The sequence below is a fragment of the Notechis scutatus genome, chromosome 2 (assembly GCF_049901735.1).
Source record: "Notechis scutatus isolate UNSWTSFEM ecotype Mainland chromosome 2, rNotScu1.2, whole genome shotgun sequence".
In the NCBI taxonomy this organism is placed as follows: Eukaryota; Metazoa; Chordata; class Lepidosauria; order Squamata; family Elapidae; genus Notechis; species Notechis scutatus.
Window position 1 is genome coordinate 205,406,063 of NC_142010.1, and position 25,253 is coordinate 205,431,315.

A 25,253-nucleotide genomic window follows, 5' to 3' on the forward strand; every position below is an offset into this window, starting at 1 on the left:
TGACACTGTGGGTGCAGCATGGCTTGGTGGGTGTGGCTTGTTGGGCATGGCAGGGGAAGGATACTGTAAAATCTCCATTCCCACCCCACTCCAGGGGGAAGGTTACCACCGGTTCTCCGAACTATTCAAAATTTCCGCTACCAGTTTTCCAGAACTGGTCAGTACCTGCTGAATGCCACCTCTTGTGCAAATGGAGCTTCTTACACTCACCCACCATTTGTGTGGCCTGATTGCTAACAGGCTGTGGACTGGTAGCTGTCTGTGGACCAGGGGTTTGGGACCCCTGATCTAGGAAGCAAAAATTATATGAAGTACAGCAAGGAGTTTTAATGCAAAGAATTAGGGATAAACTTAACAGAACCTTCCAGCCCTTATTTATTGGTGAATCTGTAAAAGAAGTGCCTTTTTGAATATCTTCTTCCTTGGCTTTTTGTAGTTTCAATTGGGGTTATTCTTCTGGTAAAAAATGGTCAAAAGATAAAATTGTATAGATTTCTGTTTTAGGAGGAAATCTTGACAGAAAACATCTGCCTATTTTGGACACTGTTGCATGGATTTATGATGCCTTTTCTCATATAATCTAATGCAAATCCGGATCTGAACATTAGGCTAGTGAAAAAGTATGAGCCTGCAATATTCTTGTATATCATTCAGCATCTCTGCTCTAGGAGGAATCAATAACCAATTTATCTTGCTTCTGAGTTTTCTAAAACCATGAGAAACAAACAAGAAAAAAAAAAAAGAATAAGATAATTGTTAAAACTTACTCCCCCTGTAAAAATGTTTACTCTGCTAAGGCAGTATAATTGTTGACCTATTAGAAATTCTGGATCTTCCTTCATGCCTGGAATCTAACTACTTGTACTGCTTTGTCTCTTGGGAATGGATACTGAGTTGTGCAATGACATTTTAAGTAGATGATTTCCATGGCTGTTAATATCTACCCGGTAAAATTTAAGAAAAATATTATGGCAGTGTATGAAAAGTCTTTAAAAGTACATGTTCTTGTCTTGCTAGATGGACTATTTTCTATTAAAATTCTCTGCTTCACAAACTTACCATCCCCACAAATATATTGCCAGCTGCAACTAAAGATTCCACTGGACTTGTCTGTAAGGTAATTTGCATGATCCATCCAACCTACAATGCACAAAATCAATTGTTTTGGCCACATTCCAGCTGCTTCATGTATGTAGAATACAACAAACATCTTAACTTGAGTTAAAGTATATGTGTAAACTCCTCAAGGAATTCTCTCCTGTCAGCAATTTTCTTTAGGAGGGTCTTTGGAATATACCAATTGTATATGCCAATTTATTACAATACGTGAATCCCTAGCTGAGTCAGGTCTGCCAGTGTAGAATCACTGCCAGGGACATCCATGCATATCTTGATTTAGACAAAATATTATAAACTGGAACATATCAAGCTGCTTTGAGCTTTTGTAAGAAATCTATGAATAAATCAGTTTAGTCTGCCATATTGGCACAGGCTACATAAAATCTAAATTACAGAATTCGCATAAGACTAACAGAGCTTGGATAATGTATGTTGTACAGTTTATGAATACTTTGGCAAAGTTACAGGGACCTACATCTTCTAGTCTCTCCAGAAACCAGGAATTTAACCACAGCTCCATTGCAACATCAGGTTAATGTAATTCTATCATGCCTGGTTTTTTCTTCTTCTCCAACTTGTCCAAAAATTTAACTTACCAAACAAAGGGATGCAACTTTTAATAACCATAATCCTCCTATATTTGTGGAACATTTCAGATAACTGTTTGTCATTATAGGCAACACGTTAAACAATTTTGATTGGAAGAATTTCAGAGAACAGAAGGCAAAGAAATAGTAGATCAAGGAAGCTTTAGGGTGGGAATGAAATCAAAACATTTGGACTATCTAGTAGGTTTTTAAATTGGGATAATTGTAAAATATAGACCTAAGGCAGCACTTAAAACAGAATCAACTCTAAGTTGAACCAATGGCTTGATACTATCAAGGTAACATTATTCTCCCCAAATTGTTTCTACAGCCTTCTAGCAATGTTTCTTCCAGTGAGAAAAGTGACAGAATACATGGGAAGGATATAATCATACTACATATGCTTTTATAATTATAATTTTATAACTGAAGACCAATTATAATTTTATAACCAGAGACAAATTCCTTGTATGTCCAATCACACTTGGCCAATGAAGTATTCTATTCTATTCTATTCTATTCTATTCTATTCTATTCTATTCTATTCTATTCTATTCTATTCTATTCCATTCCATTCCATTCCATTCCATTTCTCAAAGTACCCAGGGCACTGTTACCTTTTTAATAAGCCACTGCATGAATCCAACGTGGTATAGCACAGACATCACTGTACTAAAGAAAATGATAATAGGCAGCACCTAGTTGAAGACAAAACATCTGTTAAGAACTGTTTCTAAGTTATCTAAATGTTTTTCTATGTTATAAATTTTAAACAGATCAACCCTGAAATACTGTAACATCAATCTTGTAATCAAACAGTTTGTCAGTGTTCATAAGCCAAAATAAATTAACATAATACATTCCAGAAACATGCTTGATTTGTAAAGATATCCGGAGAAGGAACTCTAAATCCTGAGTGCTACCAAAGAAAGACCAGCTACCCTTTATTCCTTTAAAAAACATGATTTTATTGAAACTTTTAAGAACAAGATAAAAATTAATCAAAATTAATATGAAGTAAGAAATAAATAAAGAAGAAATAAAAGAGAACTCAAAAAGTAGTTCCTTTTTAAAAAAAATATAGGAAAGAAATAAAAAAATATAAAAGAGACTTTGGTTAGTATATCATAGTATTTCAGACAATTCCAAATAATACATCTCCCATCAAAGAACTTGGTGAAACTGACTAGTACTTTAAACAGGAATATTTCTTTCAGGAAAATATTGTGCAGACAAAATGTTCTGTGCTTTACTGACTCATTTTGTAAACTTACCCACTATAACTTGGTCAGTGTAAACCAGGGACAACAAAAACAATGGCTATTTACCTTGAAGGCAAAGAAGTGATCGGTATACTTTTCACCAAACACAAATTTAGCACCAGCATCAGTGTATCCCAAGAAAATCTTAAAGGGAAGAGAAAGAGGAAGAATAAGTTGTTTTGAGGGTAAAATTCCCCACCACCTCAATTATTCTAATCCAATTTTTTGAAGACACTTATTTCTCAAGTATTCAACCAGTCACTATACATTCAGTGTTCAAGTAGTGGCTTGTATGAGATCAATTGAAAATAAGAACTAATGAATCATGAACTCTTGAATCAAGGGAAAGTCCCTTGGTTAAAAAAAAAAAAGTATAAGTTCCTCTCTGATTTAGGATGTTGTCAAAAGCTGGGTGTGATGCAACTTTTTTTTTCTTAAATGGAAATTAAGATTGCTGTTCTTGTTTTCGTTTTCATACAGACCACTCACTGCATAAATAGAAATCCCAAGAGTGAAAGACAAACTTTTCAGAGCTTCAAGTTAAGCAAAAATAATAAGCACTGTGGGAGTGGCAGTTATCTTTCTTCTTCCTGGTTCTTAGCTGCTGATCTAGCTTTATTTGTCCACACAGGGATTAGTATCTCTGCACCCTACACTTTTAATGTTCCAAGGAACTTTAATTGCTTCCTCCTGCCTAACCCAATATAAAACGTAAATGAAATGTTGCTAGGTCTCAAGAAAATTCAGAGATTCGTGTTTGTGATATAGTCCGTGTATTCTGCAATTTCATGAGGAAAAATAAAGCAACATATTGTTTAAGAGTTGTTAACCTAATCCTGCATAGCTTTTTCTCTGGTAATATCACACTACTAACTAAAGCACACAAAACATTTGCTAGATCAATACTTGAATATACTGTAGCTTATCAGTCTGGAACCTGCATTACGTATCTGATATTAATACAGTTGAGAAAGTCCATAAATATTTCACAAGAAGAGTTCTCCATTCCTCTACTCATTGCAGAATACCTTATGCCACCAGACTTGAAATTCTAGACCTAGACAATCTAGAAATACGCCACCTTTGGTCCGATCAAAATATAGTACATAAAATTATATATTGCAATGTCCTACCTGTCAGTGAATATTTCAGCTTCAACCATAACAATATAATAGATACAAGCACATAATAGATACAAACTCAAGGTAAACCGCACCAAACTTGATTGCAGGAAATATGACTTCAGCAACAGAGTGGTCAATGTCTGGAATCCTCTACCTGACTCTGTGGTTTCTTCCCCAAACCTCAAAAACTTTAACCTTAGACTGTCTACTATTGACCTCACCCCTTTCCTAACAGGTCTGTAGGGGGCGTGCATAAGCGCACCAACGTGCCTACCGTTCCTGTCCTATTGTTTCTTTTTATTTTTCTTATATGTATCCATTTCATGTATTCATAACTATGTTTATACTTATACCTGTTATCATATATTCGCTTGACAAAATAAAATAAATAAAAAAAAATTGTTCTACAAAAATAGGACAATTATTTCTGAGACTTTAAAAAAGCTAGGGTGGGGACATATAAATGCTGCAGCATTCTTAAAAGACCTTCTACGCACAAATTCCACCCGTGCTTTCTACAATTTTGTAAACAACAAACTAAAAGACTCAAGGTCCATCCCACCCCTGAAAGGACATAATGGCAAAGACTGCAACGATGACACCATCAAAGCAAACATCTTTAACACATTCTTTGGCTCAGTAATTGTAAACAGCAATGGATCAAGCCCAGTACTTCCTAGTCGAACCACAGAGAACTACAATGATCTAATACATATTAATTTTACAGAAGACATTGTTGAAAAAGCACTGTGCAATCTAAAACCATCCCTATCTATTGGACCAGACAGAATATGTGCCTACTTCTTAAAAAAGCTATCCACTGCCATAGCCGAACCTCTAAGCATAATCTTTGAAAAATCTTTCAGGACCAGCTTCTTGCCAAAACTATGGTCACAAGCCACGGTCATCCCCATCTTCAAAAAGGGAGACCCCAGCCTAGTTGAAAAGTACAGACCAATCTCCTTATGCTGCATCATCTGTAAAGTCATGGAATCAATTATTAACCAATCCATTATCCTCCACTTAGAGACAAACAACCTCCTCTCTAATAAACAATTTGGTTTCAGAAAAAACCTATCCTGTAATCTGCAACTCTTACACTGCAAAAACATATGGACTACACAACTCGATCAGGGCAAAGCAATAGATGCAATCTACATAGACTTCTGTAAAGCCTTTGATTCAGTGGTACACGACAAACCACTACTAAAACTAAAATCTTATGGTATCTCTGGACACCTACATAACTGGATAGAAGCATTCCTGTCAAACAGACAACAAATGGTCAAAATTGGGAGCGTCCCATCAAATTCTGTACCTGTCAACAGTGGTGTCCCCCAAGACAGTGTTTTAGGACCAACTCTCTTCATACTCTACATAAATGACTTCTGTGATCATATTAAGAGCAACTGCGTTCTCTTCGCTGATTATGTAAAGCTATTCAACACCACAGACAATACTACTACCCTCCAAAAAGACCTTGACTATGTATCAGAATGGTCAATCAAATGGCAACTTCAAATCTCAACAAATAAATGCTCTGTCTTACATATTGCCAAAAAAATAATAATCAGAAAATAAAATACAAGCTGAATAGTCAAGACCTTGTAGATGATCCAAACTCTGTCAAGGACCTTGGAGTACTCATATTTATTTATTTTATTTATTTGATTTGTCAATTGTTTACAAGATAATAAGTATAAGTGTATACATAGTTATGAATACATGAAATGGGTACATATAAGAAAAATAAAATAAAAATAAAAGAAACAATAGGACAGGGATGGTAGGCACGTTGGTGCGCTTATGCATGCCCCGTAGAGACCTCTTAGGAAAGGGGTGAGGTCAATAGTAGACAGTGTAAGGTTAAAGTTTTTGGGGTTTGGGGAAGAAACTACGGAGTCGGGTAGAGTATTCAATGATCTAAGTGCTACAGCCCACTGTAACTACATAGCCAAAAAGGCATTAAGAGTTGTTAATCTAATCCTACGTAGCTTCTTCTCTGGTAATATCACACTACTAACTAGAGTATACAAAATGTTTGCTAGACCAATACTTGAATACAGCTCATCAGTCTGTATCTGATTACGTATCTGATATTAACACAGTTGAGAAAGTCCAGAAATATTTCACAAGAAGACTTCTCTACTCCTCTACTCATTGCAGAATACCTTATGCCACCAGACTTGAAATTCTAGACCTAAAAAACCTAGAACTACACCGCCTTCAGTCCGATCTAAGTATAGTATATAAAATTATACATTGCAATGTCCTACCTGTCAATGAATACTTCAGCTTCAACCATAACAATACAAGAGCACACAATAGATACAAACTCAAGGTAAACCGCACCAAACTTGATTGCAGGAAATAGGACTTCAGCAACAGAGTGGTCAATGTCTGGAATATTCTACCTGACTCTGTGGTTTCTTCCCCAAACCCCAAAAACTTTAACCTTAGACTGTCCACTATTGACCTCACCCCCTTCCTAAGAGGCCTATAGGGGGCGTGCATAAGCGCACCAGTCGTGCCTACTGTCCCTGTCCTATTGTTTTTTATTTTTCTTATAAGTAACTATCTCATGTATTCAAAACTATATTTATTCTTATACCTGTATCTTGTAAGCAATTGACAAATCAAATAAATATTAAAAAATACTAAATACTATGGAGAGTCTTAGTCATCCAGGTCATGGTTGTCCCAAAGGTCCTTTGTCAGGAAGCAACTGGATTTTCTTGTTTTTTTCTTTTGAGGGTGTTTCTTGGATGCGAAGCAAAATGTCTTCAAAAGAAAAAACAACAAAAATCTAGTTGCCTCCTGAAAAAAGTACCTTTGGGACTGCAGGGCTCTTCTATAATAAAAATGTGAACCCTCAAACTAATTCTGAATTTCAAAAATCAAAACTAACAAGGAAGTTAGTTTAATAATGAGCTCTATCCTTCATACATATTAATTGTGCAGATCAATGCAAATCTGCAAAGGAAACATTCTGGGATTGTTTAGAAACACAGGGTACTTCCATAAGGAGAGAATTGGGAAATTTATTTATGTATTTATTTGTCAATCACATTTCTTAACCCCCTCTTTCCCTCAGAGAGGGACTTTGGGCATTGTAGTAATGGTAGAAGAATGTTTAAAAGAAAAGGCTGTATTTAAAAATGCTTCACTGTCAGTTACAGGTACTACTTGTATTGACATGGGGAAAAGGAAGACAATTATTCTGTTGTATCTTGCTCCAGTACAACAGTATTTTAATATCTTATGTTAAAATGCTTAAGATTTTTCTGGAGATTTTTCTCTTCTCTTAGGTACCCTATTTCTAACAGATTGGTTATGAAAGATGAAAATTAGAAGGGCAACAAATTGTGACAAACTGTATGAACCAGCCTATTTAAATAGCTAATGTATGTTATTATGCCTGCAGAAATCCACTACTGAATCATGATTTCAAAGGATGCAGGACTTAGGTTAAGGATAAATTAATGTGGTTTGTAATCCTCTGTTTTTGCCTCAGGCATGCTTAAGGTGTTTTTTGCTGCTTTTTTCCTTGTTAATTTTCAATGAAGGGAGCATTTTTATGCTCTTGGTATTCATCCTCACATCCTCCACTCTTGGCATGAATAGCTTCCAATAACTGCTTTATTCTTCCGTGACTGTGTGACACGTTCAGAGCTGATGCAACTTAAAGTTTTTTCCTAGCTTTTCCTTTTACCCCAGTGCAACTTTTGACATGGTTGAAATATGGCATACCTCATTGATGATGCAGCTATTGACACAATCAGGGCTCAAGATCTGCTAAGCAATTTCAGCCATTTTATACAATTGCAAGGAACACCTTCTTTCTGGTCACTGGAAATTGTCTTGACTATTTTGTTTTGTGCTATAGGAAAGACCTATTTCTATAGTAGTATTTGTCCAAGTAATGCTTGACTGGCACCCATGAAGGCAATTGTCAGAAGGGGTTTTAACACAGAAGGAGTGCTAGTGTTTGAAAAGAACTCTACTGCTATATTGCTAATCTTTGTTATTGATGTCTTCTACTGACCAGGTGTTTTGCTTGGTCATATTGTTATTGTTTGTATTACTTTGGCAATGGTGGTTGAGGGGGACACTGCCATCTTCTCTATTCCATTCCAGTGTTGATGCCATTGGTTGCCATGATGAGGATTGGCGTTGTTATTATGTGCAAGTCAATCACAACTGCTGGTCTCAATGGCCATCTGGGTGTGATCAACCATGAGGTCATACAGCTCATCTGTTATCAGTTGCTCCCTCCTGCTTCATCACACGTCTCTCTTTCATACCTTTCATCTATCAACCAGGCTTCCTTTGAATAGGGATTTACCTTCCCCCTCCCTCCTAGAAGAATACCAAATCTGTGCTTAGAAAAAGCTGAACTATGAACTATGCCCTGAAGACCTGCTGATGAGGAATCTTGACAAACAGCTCAACATGCAGTTCCAAGCATGCACCTATATTTGTTCATCCGTTCCCTATCCCACTGTAGGGAACATACTAGGTGACTATTTAGCCATTGACTAGCAATGATTAATGAGAGGGGATATCAAACTGGGAGATCCACCAATTGACTTCCTTAACATGTCCCTCATTGAAATACTAAGACCAGCACAATTTCTGGCTTTGTTTCTGTGGCAGATGTGGAAGTACAATTCATGTTGGAACATTTTTCTACTGACTGGAGAACTGGAGGATAACACTGTAATCCAATAGCATTGGGTTGGGATTTTAGATATTCAACAGAAGTTTATTACCCAATGTTTGGATAATAAACATTGTGGAGTTTTTTTCAAGTGAGTGTGGCCCAGTCAATGTGTTTAGTTGTGAGAAACTATAGGAAGGACAATGTAGTCTGGATATAAGAGCCATGGGAAGCAAATCTTTTCTTACAGTTGTCAACCCACATTATGAATGTGTTTCTGAAATCTGTATGATTCTTAGTTCTTTGGTTTGCCAGCATTGCATCATGCTGTTTTAGTTTAATGCTATCTGTGAACCCAGCTAAATATGGTTTCTTAAGTAAACCATCACTTACCTAGAAGGCAAACTGAGCTTTAAGTGGTAATTGAAAGTGCTATTTACAAACTGTATGGATTAAAGATGGGTACTGTACTTTTAAGATATTTCTTTATGAAGATAAAGTCTGCTCATCTCTATTCTTTTCAAGATTAAAAAAGATTGTTTTAAAAATTGTATTTCTGGCCTTATAAGTGATTTTCTACATGCAGCATTAACCATTTTATAATTTAAGATGCACAGGCAGATCAAATTGCCTATTGCAGATTAATTATCAGCAAATCTCTAGTGAAACTTGGTCACAAGTGAGGACAAATCTGATTATTTCTCTGATATTTTTTGAAGCAGACAATTGTCTTAATCTTTCTTGAGAATGAGTCCATATGAAATCAGAATTCAAAATTTAATTATAAGTGAACATGCACAGGAATGAGGCATTAGCAAAATACTATAGCTGCTATTTTACTCAGTCAGTTCAATTATCTGTCTAGTTTAAAATTATCCTGGCCCCTGGCAAAATTCATCAGCATTTCAAGAAACATTACTTACTAAAGATGCTTTAAGCAGAGGCATGGATGACCAAGTAAAAAAAAAAGCATCACCAAGGCACCCCTCCTAAGTACTCCTTGACTCTAACAGGTATAAACTGATCACTTGTAATAAAGATTATGAGTAGGTTCTCTTTTATTCTTACCTGCACTTGATTACCAAGCCAGTTGAATGCATCAAATCCTACTTTGGTCCTCAAGGTTATAAGTCCAAGAACAAACTGCATTGCAACACCCCAGATTACTGGCCTCCATACAACCTAGGCATACATAAAGAAAAACAAAACTATCAGATTTAAAATCAGCTCAAATTTGACAATATTGCATTGAATACTGTAGTAAATGGCAGGTGGTGATTCCACACAAGTGCCCCTGCCTGAAATGAGTGGGAAATATATTTGCATATTTCTTAATGTTTACAAAAGAAGGGGAGATTTTTTTTAAAAAAAAAATCATTGCATTAAATTTAAAGGTAAGACAGAAAAGTTATGCTTGTTTGAGTTCTTCCAGAAACCTTCCCCAATCTGGTTGCTTTTCAAGCAAGTGAGGTTCAATTCCAAAATTATTGATAAAGGCCAGGCTGGCTAAGGAATATTGGGAACTGATCCATACTTCTGGAAAGTACTGGAGAGGTTACATTATAGTTTATAATATCTTGGTGGAGAGTAAATTTCATGGAACTCTATTGTAAAAAGATTTGCAATAAAAGATATGGATACACTACAATGTTTGTTGTAGATTTTGCTTGTTCAGTGTACAATTACTCTGAGAGAGAGATGGGTGGGATCTAAATTTGATAATAAATAAATACCCAGTGTCACTTACTGACTACTGTTGAGACTGCCAACTTTCACTAAGTGGTGCAGTCATTAAGTGAATCATCTTGTCACCCCATCAATTTACATCAGTTCCAATTGTGAGGTTGTTAGGTGACTCACCATGGGTTATTAAATACAAAGTTACTACAACTTCCTCATTGACTTTGCTGGCTACAGCTGGCTGTAAAGGTTGCAAATGGCGACCACATGATTGTGAGACATCGCAACCATTGTAAATGAGTGCTGGTTGCAAAATGCCTGAATCATGATCTGTGGAGATGCAACTTTTAATCTCCTGTTTCATCATCTTTGTAACTTCAAATGGTTGCTGGTTTTCCATGGTTTTCCCCCACCTCTCTCCCCTACATAAGCCCTAACAGTTTTCAAAGGAATAGCTCTATCTGTGTTCCCCGTAACTTTCACAAAATTGGCCAGACAGGACAACGAAGACTAATGGAAAAAATATATCATAGATGAAGGGCTCATAAATGTTCCTTTTTCTTATGGAAGGGTAAGCAGGTTCTAGATAAAAAAAACCAATCTAGTCATTTTCCTCAGAAATTAAAGTGTTTCTGGGGTTTGTTATCAGAATTAGATTTCTCTGGGACATCCCTTGATATACACCTGTTAGCTAAAAGAAAGCTTTGCCTTAATTTTGAATGCCTAGACAGAAAAATTAAACTGGATTTTCTGGTAATGAAATCACATTCTTCTCATTTTACATAACATAGGTGATTGATATTTATTTTGTTCAAAAAGGAAAAGCAATAAAAAAGCAAGCAAGATATACTGGGTTAGCATTCCCATACTGGCAAATCTTCACAACTTTTGTTCTTTCTCCTTGTTTGTCTCATAATGGGGTTTCTACTTTCTCACCACTACATAAGAAGGGACTGCCTAACCCAGAATGAGATTGCCATCTATTTGGATATGCTAATTTAAATGGACAGGTGCCAGATTAAAATAAAAAAAATAACAAATAAATAAATCTTAGTATAGCAGAGAGAAGTGTGACCAAAGGATGCTTCTATTATGTGTCTCCATTACTGTTGATGGGCAATTTAAAACTACTCCTGGTTCTATGGCTCTTGTCAGACACAAAGAACCAGGATCATTCATTGAGTCTGAGCATAGATTATTTATTTTTTCAAACTATTTACAAGAATCTGATCAACTAAAGGTTAGCATTAAATTGGTGCTAGATAAAGATAAATGGGATTCAAGGGGGTGGTGAACTTGTGTTTCTTGTAGAAACACAGAGACTTTAAACTGATGATGCATTGAACTCTTCCAGCTCTGCCTGCTCTTCTGCTGCAGCTCTTTATTTTGAAATGGATTTGGACTAGCAGCCTTTAAATAGAGAGGGTTTTGAGTTGCTGACATTTATCAACAAATTGATGAACACTAATTGTACTTTTTATCCCAGTTTCTAACAAGATACAAAATAAATGAAGCATGCAAGCCTTCAGATAGGCTTAGCCATCTTGTGCCATCCCTGAAAAAAAACAATAAGCTGTTGTGCAATGCAACAAGATCATTGTCTCACTTCTGAAATAGAGAATGCCTTCAAACACAGAATTATCCAGTATGAACTGGGATATGCAACCAACTTATCTCTAAAGCTAAGTTGCACATTCTAGGACCAAATTTTCTATTACAACCAGGTGGAACCACAGACTCATCTACTCAGCCACCCAATCTTAAAAAAAACTTCAGCAATCTTCCATGGATGCTATTCAACTTGCAACAAAGCCTTGGGTGAACCGGAGTGATAAACTTTTAAAAACTGGTCTAGGGTTAGTCATTATGATGAAAACTAAACTTTCTATTTTATATATTCCTTCCTACCAAGCCCTACCTTATCTTACAAATATTTTATGTCCTTTTTAAATGCTTTTTTTAACATCATAGTTTAAGCCAACCCAATGTTCTCAATTTAGTATCCTTCATGTGTGTTGAAATTATACTTCCCAGAATTCTACAAATGTCATGCTATTTGGGAATTTTGATAGTTGTCTTGACATATCTGGAGGACATACAGTCTTCAGAGCCACTCTGGTCTAGTGGTTAAGGCACCAGGCTAGAATGCAAGAGACCATGAGTTCATATCCTGCTTTAAGCATGAAAGAAAACTGGGTAACCTGGGGCCGGTCACTCTCTCTCAGCACAATTCACCTGACAAGAATATTGTTGTGGGGAAAATAGGAGGAGAAAGGTTTGCTGGATATGTTAATCACCTTGAGTTATTTATAAAAATAATAAAGGTAGAATACCAATGAATAAATATATAAAACAAAGATACTAATAAAGGACAGTGAATAAGCTATGTTATCGGACATCTGCTCAATGTTTTGCAAATAGACATTAAATGTAAGAAAAGATATAAATGAAAGATTGTAAATACACTCACTTTAGTTGGGTACTTGGAGAAGATCAGCATCAAGAGAATGTACATAAGAAGCCCACCAAAGGAAATAAGCTGGTTGGTTCCTTGCTTGGCAGTATCAAAAATTAACCAACACACAACAGCAACTATTAAGATGATCCACACTACCCTAGAGAAAAGGTATTCAAACATTGCAATGAATGACTTAGGGGGAAGATCATCACCTTATTTCAGACCAGAGGTCTCCAAACTTGGCAACTTTAAGACTTGTGGACTTCAACTCCCAGAATTCCTCAGCCACCATAGAATTCTGGGAAGTCCACAAGTCTTAAAGTTGCCAAGTTTGGGGACCCCTGTTTTAGACTGTATCTCACTCTCTCCCCTCTCCCTCCACATAGACTATTCCAATACACACATCCTCACAACTATTTATTGTTAAAAACACACTAGCCATATACTGCTTCCCATTGGATACTTGATAACCTGCTTCTGTTGGCCTTGGACTGTAAAAAAAGGATGTTTTTTCAAACTCTTAGCTGTCAAACTGGAAGTACCAACTTCAGTTGGAGAAGTTGTCAGTGGCAGCAGTTGATGATGAAAAATGATTTCTGGTAAAAAGCCATTAGAGATTTAAGTTCCTTGGGGTTTTGGATTGTTTCTTTTTGTGTGTATCCTTAACAAAAATGTGGCAGTATAACTCTGATGAATAATAACAGGTTTTCTTTCTCTTTCTTTTTTATTGTGTTTTTAGTTTTGCTTGAGAGAGAGAGAAGAAAGGAAGAAAGGAAGAAAGGAAGAAAGGAAGAAAGGAAGTCAGTCAGTCATTTGGCTTCCAGTAATGGAGAGAACCCAACCTTCTGAATTTACTTCTGTATCTAATTGTCATTAAAATGCAGATTAAGGGATTGCTTTACAAGAGCTTAACTAAGCTTAATTTCCAAATAGTAAAATGAATGGCAGGGAAGAAAAAGGTAGCCAGAAAGACACAGAACAGTTCTTTTCAGCTCCGCCCATCACTGAATATGGTGGAATCCCAAAATTTCTGGGTACAGATAGCCATTTACTTACGACTGTCATTGACTCCGGGCTTATGATTTTAAGTTGTGCACTCAATATTTTGTAATAGTTGTTAGACAAAAACCACTGTTTAGTGAATTCCACATCATTGAATGAATACCATGGTCATTAAGTGAGTCTGTTTTCTCTGATGGGTGTTTTTTTGCCAAAAACTGAAAATAAGCCAGAAATGGCAAAAAAATGTGACCATGGGACACTGCAAACAACCATCAGTGCGAGCCAGTTTCCAAGTGCCCAAAATGCAATCACATGAATATGAGGTGGGGGGATGAGGGGTGGGCTACAGTAATTGGAACTTCAAAAGTAGGCCCTAAGTAGCTCTGGGGAGATCAGCCATAAACTTGAACGGTCATTAAATGACCAGTCATTAAGTGAGGGCTACCTGTACATCAGCCTGATAAGAAAGTTGTATTACCAAGTATAAACATTCTGTAAGAAAAAGTGTGAACTTTATCAAATATATATTCATTCTGGTACTTGGATTAGATAATTCTGTTCTAAAGATTTTAAGTACAAGGCATTTTTTTTAATAGCTAGGAGGAAATGTAACATAATTTATAGCATTTATACAGTACTGACAACCAGAAACAAGTGCATAATCTCATTTTCACTTTTTAAAAAAAGGAAAGTTGTTTAATTACCATTTCAGCCAAAACCATTGAGCTTTCAGAAATCTTCCCAAAGGGGACAGCAACTCTGCAATTCTACTCTCATATCTGGCTATGAAAAAGTCCCAACAGATGAAAAAAATGGCTAGGACAGTAAGGATGAAGAGCGCCAAGGCTCTGTGAAAATTCAAGACGCAGGCTGCAATCACCATTGCCAGATAAGCTGTAATGGAAAAAAAGCAAGATCATGACAGCTGTCCACACTGCATGCAAAATTTTTCCATCTCCTGTTCCCCCACAAAAAAACAAAACTGCAAGAGTTACCTGTAATTTTCAGATCACCAGTAATTAAACAGAAATGATTAGGCTTTTAAATGAATGAATTCTGTGTCGTACTGGAAATACTTAGATTTTTTAAAAATAAAACAGGTGCTTACATAAAACTCCATGTTTTTTTACCATCTAACCACACATCGCATCCATCGTGGTGAGAGACCTGTTCATTTTTTCATCCTTTCCCTAAAATGATATGTTTTAATTGGGCAAAAGGGGAAACTTCTTCTTCAGAAGAACGGAATGAGAATGATTGTTCCACTCATGACCAAATTGTCAACATCCTTTCCGCCTTGGTACTGACAAATTGGAGGAAAAGCATCTACATGGAAGAACATCTTTTGGTGACTCTTCAAAGTTTCTCAACAGCACCGAAAAAAGTGACTTCTGACCAGCTTTCACACTTACAACTGTTGCAACATCCCCACAGTCATGTGATCAAACTTCAGGTGCTTGACAACTGGCATGTATTGAAGATAGTTGCACTGTCTTGGGAGTGTGTCATGTGATCACCATTAGTAACCTTCACAGCTGATTTTTGACAAGCAAAATCAATGTTGGAGGCCAGATTCACTTAGCAACTGCACAATGCACAGTGATCTGCTTAAAATTATGGCAAAAATCATAAAATGGGACAAAACTCACTTAACAACTGCCTTGCTTAGCAATGGAAATTTTGGGCTTGGTTGTGGTCGTAAGTCAAGGACTACCTATATTCTCCCTGCTGGATTAGGGAAGGGCAAGATGCAAAATACTCTGTTTTACTCAAGCAGGCATAATAGTGGTTAATGAAACTGATATGGTGACTGCTCAATCTTACTTTTGCCTTGGGAAAATTATAATTGTTTCAGGAAGTTAAGCACAAACTAGGTTAAAGCAAGCACCACCTATTCCAATACAGAGTCAGTTGTTCCATGCAATCTAATTATCTGAATCAACACACACACAAAATAACCCCATCAAAGAAGTGAACAATAAAAGTACAAAGATTTCACTCCATAGTAATAGTGGGAGAGAGTATTAAAAGATGAGATGGTCCCCCAGACCTTACCCACCTGTCCCTCAAACCACAAGTAAACAAGGTGAGATGCCTTCCTGATAATTACCATTGTCTCATTCCCATTCCATAGTGGAGACATTTGTCTTTAAGTTTTCCAGTTTTAAAGTAATGTTTCCCTTCTTCTCTTAATACAATATTTTTCATGGAAGCTTTACAGAGAGAGATTCAAACTTGAAATAGGAAGATATCTCTTGGCTGTGGAAGTCTCCTAATTCAATTCTTTGTGCAAGGCAAGAATCTCCATAATATCCGGGCAAAAATTGCTGTCCAAACTTTGCTTGAAAACCTCTAATGATACAGTATCCCTGTCTCCAGGAGGCAAGCTCTTCCACAGTAACTCTTTGTAATTTGTGTAACCCTGTCCCATCTATATGTTTAGGAGAACAATCATTATTTTTTCCTGCTAGCAAGTGATGCTCAGTGGGAAGAGAAGCCAAATCAGAGGAATCCATCAATCACTTTTCTTAAGAGGTCCTCAATTAAAACTATAAGAGGAATATAGCTTATGAGCTTTATTCCTGAGACAAAATAAGGCTCAGCAATCAGGACAGTTCAATTTATGCAGCCTTACTTTTCTATTAATATAAGACTGGAGATAAGCACATTAACAAGGCCACTTGTCTGTATATTCAGGTAGTTAGGCTGTAATTCATTTAAGAATTTGAACACTAACATATTAAATTGTTCCAAAAAGCAATTTGTCAAACAGCATAGAACTTTCGAAATAGCCAACTGTGTAATTCCAATATCTCTTGACTGGTCTACACCTTAGCTAACATGTTTTACATAAATGAGAGCTTATCTTTTTGCAAAGATAGTCTTATGGCCAGAGAAGATTGCAGTAATTAGACTGGAATATAACATGGATTTTATTTTATGCCATTAATCTCACACTTTAAAAATATATAGACCCAAAATTCTATATAAAATTGCTATTTTCCGGAATGTATAATACATACCCGTAATTAGTGTTCCATAAATCATGTATCGGATTCTAGTTTTATGTTTCCTGCAAAATTGAAGGACCATATCATATTTTCTTGCAAGTTTCCTAGAAGGATAAATAAGTAAACAGGATAACTTAAAACAGACTATTTTGTACTGTAAGTAAATAAGTATGCATTACCCAACATATTATAATTAACAATGAACAGTACATATTGATTATACAGGAATTTTAGATTGTTTTCACATGTCTTCCTCATGCGAATAAAGGTTTTTACAACCATGTTTAGATGACCAAATTACAGCAATTTGATTTTAGATGTCATACGAAGCCAACAGCAAACAATCCACATGATGATAGCATTAGCAATAGCACTTAGACTTATATACCTCTTCACAGTACTTTACGGCCCTCTCTATGCATTTTACAGAGTCAGTATATTGCCCCCAATACAAGTGGGTCCCCATTTTACCCACCTCAGAAGGATGGAACTGGAAGGCCGAGTCAATCCTGTGCTGGTCAGAATCAAACTCCTGGCAGTGAGCAGTGAGTTAGCCTGCAGTACTGCATTCTAACCACTGCGCCACCACAGCTCATGAACTTAGTGACATGTGTGAAGCAAAGCTAAGATCCAGTGTGGTGTGATCAGACTTTGTGTAGTAGTTGGAAATCAAGGAGACCTGGGTTCCAGTCCATCCTTGGCTACCTAAGTGAGTCAGTTTTGGGCCAGTCTAATTAATTAATTTTGGCACAAGGTGAATCTGGGCAGCTTACAAAGTTAAAAGCAATAAACAACACAAATATATACAGCAATAAAACTGTAAGTTATGGTAAAAAGGTGGGGAAAGCGGGAAGAAGGTGTGCAGGCAGGGGATGAGGTGGGATCTGCTTTTAGTCCATCAACTACTTCCAGGGTGATACTCGCCCACTGGCAGAGCCAGGTTTTCAGAGATCAGGAGGGTAGGAGCAGATCTTACCCTGGAGGGATTAGATGTTCTAAAAGGTATCTCTTAATGCAAACTAGCCAAAAGGGCTGTTGCTATGGGAAAAAATAGGGGAGGGAATCTTGTGACAGCAACATTGCGTTCTTAGAAGAAGAAAAATGGGATATGATTTAAATAAATAATAATTTTAGGCCAATAAGTTAGAACCACCCTCTATGGAATTTTTTAGTATGACAGAATGACCTGAAGAAGAGGTCTTTGCTATTTACCAGAGGTGGTCTTCAGCAGGTTCTGACCAGTTCTGGAGAACTGGTAGCGGAAATTTTGAGTAGTTCGGAGAACCGGCAAATACCACTTCTGACTGGAGATTTTACAATATCCTTCCCCTGCCACGCCCACCAAGTCACGCCCACAGAACCAGTAGTAACATTTTTTGAATCCCACCACTGCTATTTACATATCGAAAAGAACTCTGAAGCCGAAAACTGAGCTCAGTGTGTCTGAATGCACTAAAACTTCACTTGATGGGGGACATTAATCGGTGGAGAACTCCTATGAAATTATTACCCCTTGCACCCAAGTTTCTTGTTTTCTTCTGATTCAGGTTGACTTCCATGTGGCTCACTGTCAATATTGATGTCTGTCTCATGCTAGGAGAAGAGAAAGCAAAATGGGTTATCAATCTTGTGTTTTTATTCCCTTGGCTCGTCTTCAAGGGCCAGATACAAAGAAAACTCGCCTTCCATTTCTCAGTGCTCTCAAGCTGTCTGTTCTCTTTTCACCATCCAACATTTGCTCAGTTATCTTAATAATCTTTAGGTATGTTTGATTGACAGGGTGGGGTTAGGTTACCCAAAACTTATAACTTTTCTCACCATGCCACAATCATATTCTGGTTCCTTCCCCGTTCCCAAACTACTTATTTAAAACAACTGTAGCATGAACGCTAACAAACAGAGAAAAACACAGTGTATTAAATCAGCATACAAAGCCAACACAAACAAAATTTATCATGACTGTGTTGCAGCAGATCCTGTTTCCAAATCAGGACACAAGACCATGAAAGGTTGGAGAATACAGGTTTTTATTTGTGCACAAAGGTTCAGAGCATTAACATGGCAAATTCTGAACCCCTGGCTCTTCCTGAGGCGTCACTTTTATACATTTCATAACCTCAGCCTAGCCCGGGGCGTTTCTTATGTTAAACTATACCAAAAAGGAGAAGTACATTTCTGTTATTTTCCAGACCCATCCTTATTCACTGAAACATGCTTACTTCCAGTTCAGCAATTTCGTGGTTTTGCACAATATTTCTATAAGAAGCAAGGTAAGGGATCAAAGAATTTCTGGTAAATGCATATTTTGTTTTTGACCTTCCAGGCTGCTTCAACTGAATGTGACCTATGAACCCACCCATTTTCCTCTTACCTCGTCAGATTGAAGGGAATTACTTCTTTCTAAGTTTCTGTTTCTTAATGCACTACTGTTCGTCTTTGAAGAGTCAGCGTCTTCCTGCAAGGCACAACATTTGAAGATGATATGACTTGAGATGAATAGACTTCAGTTAGCACATGGGACAACAGGGGTGTCGTATATCCTGCTGCCCCACTAGGTAGATCAATCCAGCAAACGATTTGGAATCTTCCAAATCTGATTGAATTCATCTACTTATCATTCAGTGAGTTAGGCAGGTATCTGCCTGAGCTGTTTCTGAATTCTGAATTATCTCTTTGCTCTGGACTTTAAAAAGTTTTATCCCCTTTTGCTTAGGTAGTGGTTCCTGCATATCTCTGCTCAGGCCATCTTCCATATTCTCTACAGATGCCTTCATAAGAAAGAAAGAGAATTAAAGGCAGGCAAAAGCCATTAATGGTAAGTGTGTACAGAATATTGAGATATTGTGAGGAGGATTGCATTCCCACTGCTGTGATAACAAAAAGTGGGAATAAGGTAGACAGGAGTGAATAAACTGCATTCTAGATCTCCAAATGCTCCCATTTTTTTGTGATTCCTGGATCCCCCTGCATCTGCACCTACATATTTCCATATTTTTCCAGCACAATGATCATTAAAAATCAGCTGCATGGTTTGTTGCTAGTTTGAAGTACGATCCGTACAAAAGTTGTAAGCTAAACACAATTTCCATGTTTTAATTTCTCTGGTTAAACTGGAATACCACACTGGGCAAGAAATAAACTACATACACACACACACACATTATATGGACTATTATCATGGGGGACCCATTCAAGTTGCAAATTCTAAGTTGGCAGTTACTATTATTGTGCTATCAATTGGAATTGAGTTATCTGCTGGCAAATAATGGAAGCTTTTAGTATTTTGAGAAATCAGAGTAGCATTCAGATTGGCTTACTATAAAATTGCAAATAAAAACTGCTTAATCAACTTTGGACAAAGGGGGACTGTTGGTTTTCAATGATTGGGGTAATTCATATGTGGTGGTCTCTCATGAAAAGAAGACACAACGCAGGGTTGTCTCGGGATGAAAGCCCAGAGCAAACTCCGACACCCTCTTTTATTAGAAGCAATCTTTGTTAACGTAGCAATTTTTGTTAGCGTCCTATCACAAACGCATTACATCACCCAAAATGCACTGATCATTCACATAAGCATACAAAGCTGCAAAGTTTAAGTTTGCTACAATTCTGGGTAAGAAATGGCAATAGTTTGTCCTTGCTCCTTGCTTCGTGTTGCAGCCAACCAACAGAAGGCTCCGTTGTCCTAGCACGTACACAAAGAACAAAGAATAATTCCCATATCTCCTCTGTTTTTCCTTTTTACGAGACAGGGAGTGTTTTAGTCCCAATAACAGCCTTTGTCAGGCACGTAGGCAAGAGTGCTGTGCATGCTGATGTTATCCACGACGTTCGTGACTTCTTCAACCATCACAAACATCTTGTCCTCATCTGGGTCGTCACAGGTTGGCTCTCCTATCTCATCTTCGGATGGCAGTGGTTCATATGTGTTAGTTATTTGTTGATTCCAGAGAGCCATTACCTGCGCAGTGGCTTTTTTCTCAGCCAAGAGGGATAAACTGTTAGAAATAGTGCGTACAAAGATGGGTAATACACAAGGCAATACAACACATCCCGCAGCAATCATACCAATGAGCACTACAATAGCTTGCAAACCAGGCAATTTTGGGAACCAGGATCCAAACATGTTATGAGCTTTGGGGGAATAGGGAGAGAGTTCAATTTGCCAATTTTGTCTTCATACTCCCAGAAAACTTTGGATGGTGTTGACTTTATGGAGGTGGTGTGGATTTTCAATATAATATAACCATATTGGTCACGTCCGGTACCGTCGATACCAAGACCTAAAAAACGATATTGTACCCCCTTAGATTCAGGTAAGTGAGTGTACAAGCAAATGGGATTACATTTGTCAGTGGTACATGAAGTGGAGCTTGATTTAACAGTGATATTAATATTTTGAGGGCCTCTTACTTGAGCAGACTCAATAGGTGGGGTGTACCAGTAGTTGTAAACAGTGGTGGCCCCCACGTTAGTCCCGGACACCTTTTGAAAGAGATATTTCTTTTCCTGTAGATAAGACCTCTGCCAGCTGTGTGAGCCGCAGGTAACTCCTGCAGCGTCGTTAGGACCTTGGCCTTTGCTGATGGCAAAGCAAGCATCAAAGCATACTGAGGTGTTGGTACCCCCGAGTGACATTATGGATTATGTACCCATTTTTTGTTTGACTGGTAGAGAACATTCCTGCAAGATCAGAACTGGAGCCACCTTTGTATGCATAGACATAGAGGGATGCTGTAACGGGTCCCACTGCCTTAGGCTTGTAGCACTGAATGCCTTTGGCAGTGTAACATCGCGCTATATTGAGTGTTGTTATGCAGACAAGGAGAGACCGTCGTGGAGTTGCACTCAGGCTTCAAAGTATGATAGATCAGGATGGATTGGGTTGTCGTTCCGCTGCAAGTAGTTTTGATGCAGGTGTCGCAGGAGGATGGGGTGGCTGTCGTATCGGCAGGAACGATGTGGAAGCCCAGGAAACAAATGATGAATGCAGCGGGCAGCTTCATGATGCTGATGTAGGCAAGGCTGGTTTGGGTAGAAAAGGCCTCACTTGTCGTCCGGGACCCAGGTGTTGTTGTTGTTGTAGGAAACAGCAGCGCACCCTTGTCCCCAGGTTATAAGTTCAGCAGGCCCGTGCCATGTGGGGTCTGGCAACTGTCGAAAGTAGACTGGAGGTCTAGGAGCATCCTTGGATGGAGAGCAAAAGTGTCGAGAAGCGGCAGAAGAAGCAGATGTGCCAGTCTCATTCAGGAAATTCAGTGTAAATAAGCACAAGTTAAGCTTGTTTTGCAGCGTGGGTAGCCCTGGGGTGAGTTTCCCCATCGAGTTTTGAACTTTGTCAAGAGCATTCTTTAGGGTCAGATTGTCTCTTTCTACTATGGCCTGCCCTTGAGAATTTATGGAATGCCAAATTTGTGCAAAATGCCCCATTGTTTACAAAAGGTAGCAAAGTTGGTACTAGTATAGGCGGGCCATTATCAGTTTTTAATTCCGAGGGCTTTCCCAGGCACGCAAATGGCCGGATGCAGTGGTTAATGACATGTTTTGTGGTCTCTCCTCTTTGCGGGAGGCCATGATGAACCCTGAGTATGTGTCCACTGAAACATGGATATATTTCCATGGTGCAAAAGGCGCATACTGGGTTACATCCATTTGCCAAATTTGGCATGCTTTTAAGCCTCTGGGATTTACTCCCATTGGCAGGGCAGGGCTTGCTTGCTGCAAGTAGGTCATTGAATAATTGCAGCAGCCTCTTGGGCAGTGATTTGGAATTCCTTCATAAGAGCCCTTTTTATTTTGATGAAAATAGTTATGACTGTCCCAAGGGGTTAGGGGAGAAAGAGAGAAAGCGGATAGAATAGTAGCAGCGGATGCGGCTGTTAATTGCTGCAATGCAAGGTCAAGCGAAGGGGAAGAGGGTGAGTCATTCTAGCTGCAATTTAGCGCCAAATTGAGAGAGCAAGTCCCTCCCCACAAATTCGTGTGAAGGGGAGGATGACAGGCTTAATTTGTGCAGTCCCTGTGAGATTTTCAGAAGTCACAGGGAGCCAAAATTTTGTACAGGATCATTTTTGCTACGACGTCACCCTTTGTAACTTAGCACAGAAAGGTTAATGGCTGAGAGTTTTGAGGAAGGATAAAGCAGATCGGGAACCACAGAGATTCCTTTGAGGAGGGCATGAGGGTGAGATTGTATAAGAGCAGTTTTATCGGAGGAGAAGGAGGCAGAAGGAGGAAGCTGTGCGCCGACAGAGAGTGGTAGATGGGGAAAGGATATGAGCACATCTTCTGCCACTGATAATTCATACACAGTGGATGGTATATGGGCAGCCTTGGGGAGGGGCTAGCTGCCGGCCCTCTACTCGCTTTCCTGAGGGTTCAGTTTTTGATCGACATTGATTAGCCCAATGATAGCCTTTCTTACATTTCGGGCAGACTGTTTTTGGTCGAACATCTCTACTGGCGGAGGGCTTTGCTGCCCCCCTGCCGGGGGCTCAACATTGTGATTTAAAATGACCGGGCTTCCCACAATTGTAACAATTACCAGATGGCTTATTACCTCTGGTGATAGCTGCAGCCATCATTTCGGAAGTGTTGGTGTGTTCCCACCACCCTGCAGGCTTGTAGGAATTGGGCTAGAGTGGCATCTGGAGAATTAATCAAGGGAGTAAGCAAGGTTTTGCAGTCTGCATTAGCGTTCTCATATGCCAATTTAAGAAGAATTTCCTGCCGAGCCGCCTCATTTGTAATTTGCCTTTGTAGGGCCGTTTGGAGCGTTCAATAAAATCGGCATAGGGTTCATTGGAATTTTGTAGAATTTTGCAAAAGATTGTGGAGGTATGAGGGTCATCCAAGCGAGAGAGAGCAAGCAGAGCGGCTTGTGCAGAAAGGTTAAGAGCATTAATATGGCTATTATATTGAGCTGTGGGAGCAGCAAAGGCACCCTCTCCTGCCAGTTAAGGCAGGAGAGGAAGGCACAGAAGGGAGAGCAAGAGAAGAAGAAGAGGGATTGGGTGAGGGGGTCAGGAGAAGGAGGGGGAGGTTTACCGACTTCATTTGCCTCCGGGGGCAGTCGGTTTAAGAGACACAGGCGCCACAGCGGGAGCAAGAGTTGTACAGCAGGATTCACATAGGGAGGGGGTGCAGAAAGGGGGCCAAGTAGGGGTTGCTCTAGAGAGGAGAGAGCCTCAAAACCACCCTCCAAGCAATTAATATAGACGAAGGGGCCCTAGGACTTGCGTGAAGGTATTTTCCAATCTCCTTCCATACTGTAGTTTTGATACTGCCTTTAGCCGGATAAGAAGGGCAGTGTTGCCAAATGTATTCTAGGAGTTCCTCAATAGAGGTTTTTGTGAGGGGGCATGAAGGGAGCCCCCTTTTAAAGGTAAAAAATTTCGTTTGGTCAATTCTCTGATTTCCTGAATGTGAGCTGCCTGTTCCTTAGAGAATCTACTACCCATACTCACGAGGGATCCGTTGTCGCCAGCGATTCAAGCGGATGGGGTGCACCAAGTCTATTCCAGACGATGAGAATGGGTGTGCCAAAGACATATCGCTTTTAGTGGATCACGTCGGGTCACCAGTTGTGGTGGTCTCTCATGAAAAGAAGACACAACGCAGGGTTGTCTCGGGATGAAAGCCCAGAGCAAACTCCAACACCCTCTTTTATTAGAAGCAATCTTTGTTAACGTAGCAATTTTTGTTAGCATCCTATCACAAACGCATTACATCACCCAAAATGCACTGATCATTCACATAAGCATACAAAGCTGCAAAGTTTAAGTTTGCTACAATTCTGGGTAAGAAATGGCAACAGTTTGTCCTTGCTCCTTGCTTCGTGTTGCAGCCAACCACCAGAAGGCTCCGTTGTCCTAGCACGTACACAAAGAACAAAGAATAATTCCCACATTCATATCGTGTAGTTAACTCATTATCTGCTGAATGTTTTACACATTGTATTTCTGGTTAAATACAATTTTGCAAGTTTCATTCTAGTCCAGTCTTGTATGTCTCACAGAGATCACATAAATCTTAACATTAGCTTAACAGTTAAAAAAACAAAGAAAGAAAAATATGGTCTGATTTGTACTATATCACTGCCCACAAAATAATATCAAGTGCAGTTCCTGGCCACAAAAAGATGGTCCAACCCTTTTTGGTTTCAGTATCCATGCATATAATTTTGGCACAGCTTCTAATTTTTCACAGAGAAACAAAGCCAGATCATGACTAAGAGGGTGGAGTAGAGAGAAACCGAATGAAGAGCAAATAGGTAGAATTTGTAGCCTTATATTTTGAGCAAACTCATGCTAGCAATTAGCAACATCCAGGCTCGGCTGGTATCTGCTGA

At 38.6% G+C, this 25,253-nt stretch overlaps 1 protein-coding gene across 1 annotated transcript in view; it reads right to left on the reverse strand.

The window, feature by feature from the left end:
• SLC28A3 (solute carrier family 28 member 3) overlaps positions 1-25,253 on the reverse strand; it is a 53,380-nt gene that overhangs the window by 19,244 nt on the left and 8,883 nt on the right. Inside the window, exons 2-10 of the mRNA XM_026674719.2 lie at positions 19,275-19,358; positions 18,414-18,496; positions 16,916-17,007; positions 14,597-14,786; positions 12,903-13,047; positions 9,821-9,934; positions 3,035-3,112; positions 2,324-2,404; positions 1,060-1,140 (exon numbers count right to left, since the gene is read on the reverse strand). Coding sequence (XP_026530504.2) covers positions 1,060-1,140; positions 2,324-2,404; positions 3,035-3,112; positions 9,821-9,934; positions 12,903-13,047; positions 14,597-14,786; positions 16,916-17,007; positions 18,414-18,496; positions 19,275-19,358 — 948 coding nt within the window. The remainder of the gene's footprint in view (positions 1-1,059; positions 1,141-2,323; positions 2,405-3,034; positions 3,113-9,820; positions 9,935-12,902; positions 13,048-14,596; positions 14,787-16,915; positions 17,008-18,413; positions 18,497-19,274; positions 19,359-25,253) is intronic.